This window comes from Magallana gigas, chromosome 1, assembly GCF_963853765.1.
Source record: "Magallana gigas chromosome 1, xbMagGiga1.1, whole genome shotgun sequence".
Classification (NCBI taxonomy): domain Eukaryota; kingdom Metazoa; phylum Mollusca; class Bivalvia; order Ostreida; family Ostreidae; genus Magallana; species Magallana gigas.
In genome coordinates, this window is record NC_088853.1 from 73037348 (window position 1) to 73049943 (window position 12596).

General features: G+C 34.8%; 2 protein-coding genes across 16 annotated transcripts in view; both read right to left on the minus strand.

Moving 5' to 3' along the window:
• Positions 1-12596, minus strand: part of LOC105338511 (uncharacterized) — a 193672-nt gene that overhangs the window by 155158 nt on the left and 25918 nt on the right. The window lies entirely within an intron of this gene.
• Positions 4775-10557, minus strand: LOC117685172 (uncharacterized). Its single transcript, XM_066074761.1, has 3 exons — positions 10387-10557; positions 7657-7736; positions 4775-7439 (listed from the first exon to the last, which is right to left on the minus strand). Exon 3 carries the CDS (start codon positions 6546-6548, stop codon positions 5229-5231), a length of 1320 nt encoding a protein of 439 aa, XP_065930833.1. The 5' UTR covers positions 6549-7439; positions 7657-7736; positions 10387-10557; the 3' UTR covers positions 4775-5228.

The following is a 12596-nucleotide window of genomic DNA, read 5'->3' on the forward strand; positions in this document are numbered from 1 at the left end:
GTTTTTATGATATTTGATAATTTCAGGAAGAGCACTTGGGATCATGACCTACATACCATCTTAAATGCCTTGAACAAAGAAACAATATTATAATATGTACATGATATATGATTCAATTTAAGAACCCAGATATAGATCAATCATCTGTTTTGTAATACTTCCTATGTATATATATACATGTACATGTATTAGTTTGTGTTTTGTTCTATACTATTCATGTTCATGACTGTAGTATGGCTTAGTCTTATTTTAAATTACATTAAAAAATTGTCAAATATATGACTTGGAACCCCCACTCCCAAACAAACTCAAATATAAACTGTTCTCTCTCCCCCCCCCCCCTTCCTTGTCGAATAATCTATTAAAATCAAAATATAATTTGGGTGTCTAAAAACTTTTATAAACTGGTAAAAAATGTTATTCTTAAAAAAAATTACATTACACCTTGCATAATTAACAAATGATCTATTGAGATACGATCAGAGGTCATATTTCTACCTTGGGATCAATAAGTAGTATTCATTGACAAGTTAAAATTAATTAATAACAATAAATGATTCAAATTATAAATGTTTATACTCCACATTCATTCCCCCCCCCCCCCAATCTAACCTGCTTATAAAGATTCAGTCTTCTTAATACATTCTTACATGTGTACAGTAGCAAATTTTAAATCATTTCTTGATTGCTTTTTCTCTCGTGATTCACATTAACATTTTGGAAATTGCTTAATTCAATTTTTAAGATTTATAAACAAAATGTTATATGCATCACTGCCATGTGTATTCACCTATTTGGGGCAATTGTAAAGTCTCCTAAACAAAGCAGTGACATCATTAGGCTAGGAATTACCCACATGGATCAAACACTACTGTATAACATATGAATAAGATAAAATACATTATTATTTCTAGTTCTAAAATGTCAGGGTGTCTCCAAGGGGGCATAATCTTACAATACAATTTTACGCGCAATGACACAAAGAGCAAAAATAAATTAAACGGTTTAGGGATGAGGATCTCAGATCTCAGAAGTTAACAAAATATATAGTGTATCATATCATTTCCTATTTCATAAAGGGGGGGGGGGGGGGGGTTAAAGACAACACCTGGGGGTCATTAATGTACTTTACACCAGTTGATGCATCATAATGACTTTAGAAGATATTTTGTATTTTCCTGTTTCGTGGGGTCAGAACAGTCCCATAAGGTCATGACCTACATTGTATTTGATGCATTATAATACATTAAGAAAGAAATACTCCTTCCTTCCTATTATTATACTCATATAAAAAATTTAAGTGTCTACACTTACTTACATATGAAATACACAAATTTAATAAGAAATTGTTTATACAGGGTCAATATGGGGTCAACTCAACAGTGCATGCAGTCTGACAAATGAAAAAAATAACTTTTGCAACTAAAATGACAGAAACTTTACAAATGCGATAGGATAGGTAACGATGATAAGCTTATTTAAATATTAAAAGATGATGATACAGTATGCTGTCAAAGGGAGATTACATTTAGAAAGTGAAAGTAGAACTTATATACATGTGTATGTATGCTGGCAGGAATCTACGGAAGCCTGTTGGTGCCACGTAGGAAAAATATTTTATCTGGCGGCCGCCAGATAATTTTCTGGCGGCCGCCACTTATTATTTGGCGGCCGCCACTTATTTATCTGGCGGCCGCCACTTAATATCTGGCGGCCGCCACTTATTTATCTGGCGGCCGCCACTTAATATCTGGCGGCCGCCACATAATTTATCTGGCGGCCGCCACATAATTATCTGGCGGCCGCCACATAATTATCTGGCGGCCGCCACATAAATTATTTTGCAAAAGGAGAGTGTAAGAAGATGGACGTTGACACAGCCGTTGCTTTTTATTTTCATATGGGGTTTACCTACAAAGAAATTTTGTGTTCTCTGGCAGTTAATCATCGAATTATTATTAGTTTAAGAACTCTAAAACGAGTGTTATGTCGACAAAATCTTTTTTGTCGCAAAAATTACACTGATATCATTGATGTCGCCATTTTTATTTACACACAACTTCGTGGATCTGGTTGCATGCATGGATACAGATGGATGCATCAAAAGTGTCTCAAAGAAGGTATGACAGTTCCGAGGAATGTGGTTTATAGTTTAATGCAAATTCTGGATCCCATGGGCATTGAAGTTAGAAGGAAGGGCCGTTTGAGAAGAAGACAGTATTTTGCCAAAGGTCCAAATTATTTGTGGCACGTGGATTCTTACGACAAATTAAAACCATACGGATTATGTATCAGTGGTTGTATTGATGGATTTTCGAGGCAAATTATGTGGTTAAATGTGTACCATACAAGCAGCAATCCACGTGTAATCGCGGGATACTATATGGAAACGGTTACAGAATTACTTGGGTGTCCTCAAATGGTAAGGGGAGACATGGGAACTGAGAATGGGCATATAGCGTGAATGCAGTCGTTGTTGTCAGGAGAAGAGAGCTTTCTATATGGCGCAAGCATGCATAATCAAAGAATAGAAAGTTTCTGGTGTACACTTAGAAAGGAGTGCTCTCAGTTTTGGATGGATACCCTGGGATCATTAAAGAATCGTGCTGACTTCACTGGTAGTGCTGTCGATATAAGTCTGATACAGTTTTGTTTCACAGCTTTAGTACAGGTTAGTAAGAAAACAAATACTGGAGTTGAGCTTTAATTACTCTTTCTCTCTCTCTCTCTCTCTCTCTCTCTCTCTCTCTCTCTCTCTCTGGGAAGTTCATTATTCCACCAGGCCGGGAATAGTGTTCAAAGAAGGATACATGCCCTTATTTTTTTTTTATATGATTTGTTTTTTCGGTTTATTAGATGTTTGTGTTATGCATTTATTTACATCAAATATTAAACTCTACAGTGCGTTGCTTGCAACAAAAACAGATTTTCCACCTTTTCGTAAAAAAAACAACAAAAATGGTATAAAAAATTAGGGGCATATATCTTTCTTCGAACAATGCAGTCTTCCTTCAAAAATGATACTCTAACGATACATTAAAAAAAAATTCGGTGTAGCATTCCACCTTAACTGTATTCCATCTGTATTTCAAACGACCGTGTAGTTAGCGACGAGCGCACTGCAGAGTGGTTAGCGCGGTGGCCGCTCACTGCTAGGAGAGTAGGTTCCATTAAGGATGTAACTTCAAGCTCCGACCGGGGCGGATGTGAGGTTCAAATATAGTGAATTTCCAGATATATATAATGAATAAGGAATCATTCTTTGAGTATTATGAGGTGATAATTTTGGTCGGGGCGTGATCAAATTCAATAAAGCCCGAAGGGCTTTATGATAGATTTGATCACGCCCCGACCGAAATTATCACCTCATAATATTCAAAGAATGATACGTTATTACTTATATTCATATAATTTCAGCCATCGTACGATTAAATATTTAAATATAAATAAACAAACCCCGCTGGCGCCTCGATTTGGCGTCATTTGTATTATGAGTTATATAGTACAAAATCGATACGTAGTGTTATCACAGACAAAGACACTGGATAATATATATATATATATATATATATATATATATATATATATATATATATATATATATATATATATATATATATATATATATATATATATATATCTCTCTCTAAAATGGCTATCGACACGAATGATTTCAATTGAATAGTAGTTTGTCTGATAGAGCAGATAAAATCATACCAAATTAATTCTTCATCAAAATTATTTGTTTTTTCATAACGGATTTTATCATGACGAGATCTTAATCTTTTATATTAAACGATTATGACTCCTAAAAGAAGAAGAAAGTTAGTTTATAGACAAGTAGGTCAGCAGGTCGCCGGATTGGTGACACGTTGACAATGGACATTTCCAGTCAAAAGATGCTAGTAGTCGAGTTGACAGATCGACAGTAGTTGTAAAATTGCCAAACATGTATCCTCTCTTCCTGGAAATCAGCTACCCTATATACATGTACTTGTTATTTATTAAAAAATCCAACCATCAATGCGTCGAACTGTAATCACTTCAACTCGATAACCATCCTATTTGATATGTGAACTTGAATTGATAGATAAATAATAATAATAATAATAATTTTTAGTGATAATTGATAATCATAGAAATAATATTTAATATTTCAGGTTGCTTTAATGCATATTTATATCAAATTTAAGGATATACTGATTTTCCGTTTATCATTTTAAGAGAACGATTTGTGTTTGATGGTGAAATTCACAAGAATTAGCAACTATATTATCAACCTTCTTATTTCCCAAAAAATTCATTTCAGAGAGAATTGGATGCAGTTAGAGCAATTTGGAATTCCCATAGCATTCGTCCAAGCAAAAACGAAAATGTACCACATGGACGACCCACTGTTATGTTCTCAATGCCAGAAATATTTCACACAAAGAATTTCTTGAAGACTGTTGACCAGAGAGATGTTAATATTTGCATGTCAGAGTGTGTTTTTAGAGGAAGATCTACATGTGATCCAGAAATGTTTGAGCTGCTGCTAATATATATGACGGAGAACAATTTATCACCACCAACAACAGCGCGTGAAGGACTTAAATTGTATGAAAAACTAAGGACCTCAGTCCTAAATGATTTACATCCCAACATGTAAGGAGAGAAGTTAGAACTTTTTTCTTAACATGTCTACTTTTGAAGACTATATGTTTATGTATGTTTCGGATTCTTCTGATTAAAAACAATATGTAAATGAGAACTATTTATTACTTAATCAACACATTTTTATACGGTCCTGTGTCATTTCCTTTGACAAAAAAAACAATTAAAACAACCTGACATCTAAACCAATTATGCATCGAAGTGAAGATATGTGAAACAAACACAGCGAAACAACATATTTATATTTAAAAAGACACTATCAGACTCAAATAAAAAAGATAAAATCATTGTTTTAAGCTTGTTGTCAATCAACTCGATATCTTTAGATCAAATACTAATTATTTGCTTAAGAAACATCAAATACTAAAACTAGTAACAAATATTTTGTATCAAACATCAAAGTCATTAAACAAAGACGTATCTATAAAAACGATAAGTATAAAAACATGTATGCTTAAAACGAAATTCTTATAACAATAACGTTGCTGACTTCTTTAAATTTTGCTTAAAACACCTTGAACATTTTGTTTGAATTATTTTGATTATTCTTATCATGTTATGGAAAGACTCTCTGATTAGACAAAGTCCATTTGCCAGTATCTGTTCCTTAGAAGTGACAAAAAATCAGATTTGAATAAGACGTATGGATCCTGGGAATAGCTTCGAGGAATTTCTAAAACGCATCCGCATGTGTGAGACGATGGACAACGCACATTACTGGATACATTGCTGGATGTGAAACGTATCTGGATATCGCTTTTTGTCATTATGTCTGACCCTGTACAGAACCTTAAGAAGAGCTGCAAGTTTTGGGGATCATCCATTTCGCGTACAAGTTTCTTCAAGTATTGACTGAGAGTTTTCTCTTCTGAGGACATTTGCTCTGGGAACTTTATGGAATTGAGTACTTTCTTTGGTGTTGGTTCCAGCGTTGAGTACAAAACTGACATGTCTTCTTGAACAAGTATGGTTGCATTCAGAACCTTGTAAAAACAGTCTGCTATAAACATTGGTTTTTGTACCAATTCTTTATGTGCAACTTCTCTTACGATACGCTCTATATTTTCCGCATTGATGGCTTTCTTCACATCGTATTGTTCCAATGCATCATATATTTCATCCTTGTCAACAGTTTCAAAATCTTTAAGGGCACTCTCGATCACACTTCTGTCCATCGCTGAAACATATTTGAGAAAGGAATCAATTAGATCCGACTCAGTGCAAGCACCGAAAATTGCTTGCTGCATGAAAGAAGGGGCGAGTTTTATTGGAAATACTTTCTCCTGATAGAAACCCATTCTAATTACGGATGCAACTGACTTCCACTGTACATCTGTCATATCGTGCCTTAGTACGGGTACTTTGTACGTATTTCCCTCTGTGTATTGCAAATAAAAAGTGTCCCAAAATTCAGTAAGAGAATCCCGCATCACCCCTCCGTTATCTTCAGCGGCCTCTGGTGTACCATCTTCTTTCAGCATGTTTATTTCGAAGACTGTCGAACTATGCGACGGAATATTTTCCTGCGAGAAGAAATCTATCAAATCTCGAGCCACTCGCCCTCTGTGAACCGTAATTTTACACACCAGTGGTAGGGTTTCGTCTAGTTCGATACTATCTGCTGAAATTTGACCAAACTGAATCACACCCGAACTGTCTGATTCGTAATCAATCGACGCTCCTCTCAAGAAAGCAGTCCTACTTGCATCGACCGAACTAGAGCCAGGCAAAGAAGACAGATCAGGAAGGTATTCCACAATAACATTGTCGTTGTTTCTTTCGTTATTATCTTTGTCCATAAATCCACTGAAACTAGCACTTTGTGTCATGGCAGTCTTCTTTACTAAATCGATTTTTGAACAAAGAGTACCTTCCTTACTTTCATTACATGGCATTTTTTCCAGACCCTCAGGAAATTTTGGTGTAATTTGATTTTCGCTGACGTTTTCCAGACTTTCGCTTAAACTAAAACCCTTGCCATGGATCAGATCCGGAAGGCTTTCTTCAGTATCGGAACTTTCTTCTGTCTGTCTCTTTGAAATTTGTGCATCTTTAATATCATTTCTTTGACAATCTCGTTTCGTTTTTTTGTTACTGTTTTTGTAAAGGAACCAATTTGAAAGCCCTTGTCAGAACTGGAACATGTTACTTCTGTTTGATTATTCTCGTCGTCTGGAAAATCCTCTGCCTGGCATTTTGCCATTAAGTAACATCTGAAATGTTTTAATCCAAGACGTCTTGTAATCGCTTCGATAGATTCGTTCTGCATTAACTGTGTGCCATGGACATCCGTCGATATGTCAAACGAGTAATCGTTGATATTGCCATGGCAATTTTTTCCATCCGGAAAAAATAGGGGACAGATAATTTTTATCAACTCATTTTTTCGTGTGTTTTTATTCACGCGTGCATAACGAGTGCCTCCACCTAATGGTGCCCGAATTTGACGGTATGCCTTGGCACTCGAGTCAAAAATGGCAAACCCAACCACTATCGCCCTGTCCGGTTTGGATGCGATTTCTGCTTGCTTCCTTTTCTTGAATTTTCTTGAAAATGAGTATGGACGTTTTTTCCCCGATTGTCGTTTCTTCATCATCTGTGTCTGACATGTTTGGTACTCCCATACGCTTACGTAAGCTGTCAATTAGTGCCAATTTCCTTTCATTATCAGTATCTTTATTTTTTTGTTCACTTGCAAACGCCTTCACAGCAATACGGTCTCCTTTGCATTGAAGATATTTTTCGAGATCGTTATCACTAATTTCTTGGATTACATCAATATCAATCTGTAATTTAAATGAAAGTAATGCATATACATGTACGTACATGGTGTAATCGATCGTTTTTGGTTTACTATTGGCAGATCGTACCTTAGAAATTATGTCTTTTATATTCATTAAATGCCTTCCGGTCATCATGATAATTGATCATTTCGAAAAGTTAAACTTTTATTTAATTTGTAGATGCATTTATTTTGATATTTTCAATACAAACAGATTGTACCTTTTCTTCTTCCATTTTCTTCACGATATCTTCGTCAATACCTCTCTCCAATAAAAACCTCCGAAGGGACATTGGTGATCCTGTAAATACACGTTACAATGTAATAAACAAGTTATTTACAAAGACAAAGCGGATCAGCGATATTCTCTAAAACTGCTTTTCAGTTTAAAAAAAAAATGTTACTTAGTGGCAGTCTCCATAAAGGAAACCCTGGTCCATTGAAATACTTTTAATCACTGTCTAGTATATGTATGTCAACACTAATTCTTTACTCTAAATTTTGACATAAGAGGTTACGATTATAACTAATTACTAGTTATGTGAACAGCGGAATGAGCATTAGTGGAAAGTTAATTTACTAATATACTGTTCATTAAAAAATTGACAATCTGATAACCATAGGCACATAACTTAGATTTCGTCACGAACGATAAATTGGCTTATTGAAATAAAATACTCGATTACTAAGTAATCAGAATTTTATTTTTTGTCTAGGTTTCCTGACCCTGAAATGGTGCAAAAGATCATGACTGAGGTCTCCGATCCATATTAGCCCCAAATTCTATGAATCTGAATGCATAACAGATATATCTTATGCATTTAGTGCATATAATTAGTTTTCCACATAAATCGTATTGCAGTCTCTATTAATTGATTACTGCTAAGATAAAACATTTTTCAAAAGTTCTCTTGGTAATTTCTTTTCTACTCTAAAATGCTGCTTCGAATCAATGTAAGAGTATTTAATTCATAATAAATATTCAAGGTTAGAAAATTAGGTTATAAAATGGGTCGGATCCTTTAAATCAAACTAACTTATGGATCACCTTGAATGTTTTGCAAGCTATATATAACTCTGTAAAACTGGCTGTCCGAAAAGACTACGATATTACTAAAATGATCGAAACTTGATTATTGCAAATATTTTGCAGGTTTTTAACATATGAGAGAGAGAGAGAGAGAGAGAGAGAGAGAGAGAGAGAGAGAGAGAGAGAGAGAGAGAGAGAGAGAGAGAGAGAGTACGCATTTTAGCCCTAAACATTAATAATGATTAACAGAAGAAAAAATTGCCATTGACAAAATTACTGCAGATTTGTGCATGTGATCAAAGGAAAATTGTCTGTTTTCATTATCCACATTATCCAAACATAACTGTTTAGCGCTAATGGTATACAGAAACTGATGGCAGTAAATTAACAGGGAAAGAGAAAATTATTAATCACTACTGCAAGGAGGGATTTATCATGCAATTTGTATCTGAAATCGGCACATCTAATCACGTGTGAAATCAAAAAAAAACCTCGTGAAGGGGGGGGGGGGGGGGGAGTGTAGAAGGATCCGAGGGTAGTTGCCGAAGGGGAGTCGAGGCCAATTAATTGACCTTAATAAGTTTTTTCCCTATTATTATGATCCGCGATTGCATGCATCATTCCATTTTGATATTTCTAACAATAAGTTCTTTCTTGTTGCAACAGGTTTAAAAAGAATATTTTTCAAACAAATAAAAAATATTGTTTTAAAATCATAAAAACATCACTAATCCCAAAACTTTGAATTAAGAATTGAACATAAGAAACAGAACACTTCATGATTCTGCATGCATATGTTGTATATGTAAATGTCCAAGGCATTCATACTCATTTTTAACAATTTCTTTTAAAAGTTAGAAACAACAGCTGTTGTTTTTTTTATTCAATTCAAAAAAAATAATCTATTGAGATATGTTTGTTTATAAGTAAAATATGTGGTCATCATCGACGTGTTGCATACTACATATAGAAAGTGAGGAGGGGGTCCGTTAGTTACAGATATAATTAATTAAAGTTCATCCGAGACATAATACATCGATCTGTCTGGTGAACTACGCAGTCACTGTATGACCCTTTCCTTTCATATTCAGTCTGTTATCGGCGACTCACCCACAAGAGCAATTTAGCTTCAAATTTTGAATTAAAAAAGGTGTTGTTTGTTTTTGTTGAATTGTATTACAAGAGCTGGCCGCTTTGTTTATGGTTGAAACAACGGAGTTGATTTCTAAACCTCTCCTTACCTCACACTGGTAAATTTGAGTATAATCACCAAAAGCCTTTATAAAGCTATGTAAGCGTTCACCCCCCCCCCCCTCCCCCCCCCCCCCAAAAAAAAAAACCACCAAAAAACCAGCAGTACAATCCGATGTTTATGTCAAATAAGCACGATTCTTTGACGTTGCAGATCATTTACCTCCGCTATATCTCTCAACGAAAAAGTATCCCGAATCTTTACCAAAAAAAACCTTTAAACGTTGCATCGGTAGAAAATGTACCAACTTTGCACAAATCTACATAGGTCATCACTTAATTTTGTCAATGTTATTATTTACTATGATAGCAGGCTTGACTGTAATATGTGTTATTTAAACTTTTATACCAAAACTAAAACATACAGAAGACAGTATGTTGCTTATACTTATACAGGTTAGAAAACAGTCCTTTTAAGTTAATGTTTTATATTGTTAAAATATATTTTTCAGTTTAAAAACCCTGAAGTACAATGTTTAACAATTAGATACAAAGCAGAAAGTAACATCTAATTCATTCTAGATTTTAAAAAAAGTCTAATCTACATTCCACGCCCCCAGTATTTCAAAACTTTAGCTCTCTTATTGATATTTGGTATCATATTTTCAAAATTTATAATATAACTAAATAGTGAAAAAGGAAGTCAAAACACAACAATAAAATTACTTACTTTTTGAAGGTGGTTGGTTTTGCAATGAAACTACAGCGTACTCCAAGCTGGCTTCGGTGTATCCACCTCTTCCTAAAAATCTCACGTTAAAACATGCGCGCGCATCAGGAAGCAAGGTGTTATCTGGCGGCCGCCAGAAAATTATCTGGCGGCCGCCAGAAAATTATATGGCGGCCGCCAGATATTATATGGCGGCCGCCAGAAAATTATATGGCGGCCGCCAGAAAATTATATGGCGGCCGCCAGATATTATCTGGCGGCCGCCAGATAATTTTCTGGCGGCCGCCAGATAAATATTTGGCGGCCGCCAGAAAATTATCTGGCGGCCGCCATATAATATCTGGCGGCCGCCATATAATTTTCTGGCGGCCGCCAGATAAAATATTTTTCTACGTGGCACCAACAGGCTTCCGTAGGAATCCCATGCTGGCATCTTATTATATTGTGCTACTGCTACTACATGTATTATGCTTACCTAAATTGGTCAACATCATAATGATAATCCAATTAAAACACAATAATGAATTCCTTTAGCTGATCTTAACTACCGTAATCCTTTTCTGCATACGGAAAACACAGACATGTATGTATGGGTGTTGCTAAAACGCGGAACGGAAAACGGAACGGAATGGAAAATATCATCACGTTTATCCCTTAAAAAAGGTATAGACTGGCCAGAAACGATTTACTTTGTATCTTTTATTTATATCTAATGAATGATTATCAACATGTTGCTATCTTATTAATATTCATATGAATGTCTATCAATTATAGCATTGTATTCATTCGGCTTTAGTTGAGTACGAAACGGAAAAATCAAATGTATACGAATTGTGAAACATTAACATGATTAAACAAGCAAATTAGCTATAACTTTTTACTTATTTCTCTTATATGGTATTGCTGGCATATTAGCGTAACGTACGCAGTTAGTGAAAGCGTTTTATGCGTGTTTTGAGTATTTTTATATTATTTTCAAATATGATGTACATGTATATACTTGCATCAAAATTGAATTTTCGGTGTTCTAGACGATCTTTTATCATTCAGACGATACAGTATCATTGAGATGGAAGAAAAAAACTGTAGGACTGACGACATTAAAAAATTAAAATACAGTACACATTAAAATACCCGGTAATTTGTGAAACTAGTAATTTGTGAAACTAGTATTTTTAGCAATACAATTTTGTTTACGTTTGCATTACAAAGCATGCAGTTGTTTATTCCAGCAGCTATATACATATGATCCGAATAGAGAGCTCTAGACGTTGCCTGGTTTGATTTTCCGATTATATATTGGGACTATAGTCTGTCGATCCCAAAATATTCATGCAGCACATTTGGACGATTTATAATGGAAAATGTTGACATCTTTTCTCCATTTGGAAGTCACTCAGAAGACCTTGCACAATTTTTCAACACCATCATCTGGGTCTGTTAAAATGCAAAACCCCGTAGACTTCTTTATTTTTAGCCGTGTATTTATACCAGCTGATAAACTAGAGAGGACGTTTTAAAGAAAGAATAATGAGAATGTTTAATGCTTCTAAAAGAGAATCGCTTGAACCCTGAGGTATATATAAATATACAGCAAAAAGTGAATCGAGGATATTTTGGGACAGAATATAGTGGTCAATGCATGTACTGTTAATTTTGAGGAAATAAATATTCTTGAATAAATAATCTAATATTGCTAATCTTTCAAAAAAAATTAAAAAGGTACATAAAGTATATCGTTTTAGCATACTTAACAAATCTATGAGGTAAATAACATTAGATAAGATTTTCCGTTTTCTTCCGTTCCGTTTTCCGTTCCGCGTTTTAGCAACACCCATGTATGTATACACGTGAACCCATCTAATCGAAGAGCTGGGTAAAACTAGTACCCGCTAATGAGACATGCAAACCTGTGTTGTGTACGTAACTTCAGACAAAGATCAGCCATTTGTAACATGCATGTATTTTTATGACCTATTCTTCAAATCCACTTGCACTATTTTATTAGGTAAATAACAGCTTTAAGGTGGTGCAGGACACCTGCATATTGTGATGTACATGTATACTTCCTATTGAGATAAACAATAAAGTATGTTGACTATTGATTAAATATTTACCCCCCAAATAATGTTACCTAACATTGAAGCGCAATGGGTTAGAGCGTTTACATGTCTGTAAGAGCATTGGGGTCCAAGGTGTATTTTTGGTAA

What these genes read in the sequence shown, in the direction of transcription:
- LOC117685172 (XM_066074761.1), bottom strand. Translation starts at nt 6,548, where the DNA reads ATGCCATGTAATGAAAGTAAGGAAGGTACTCTTTGTTCAAAAATCGAT.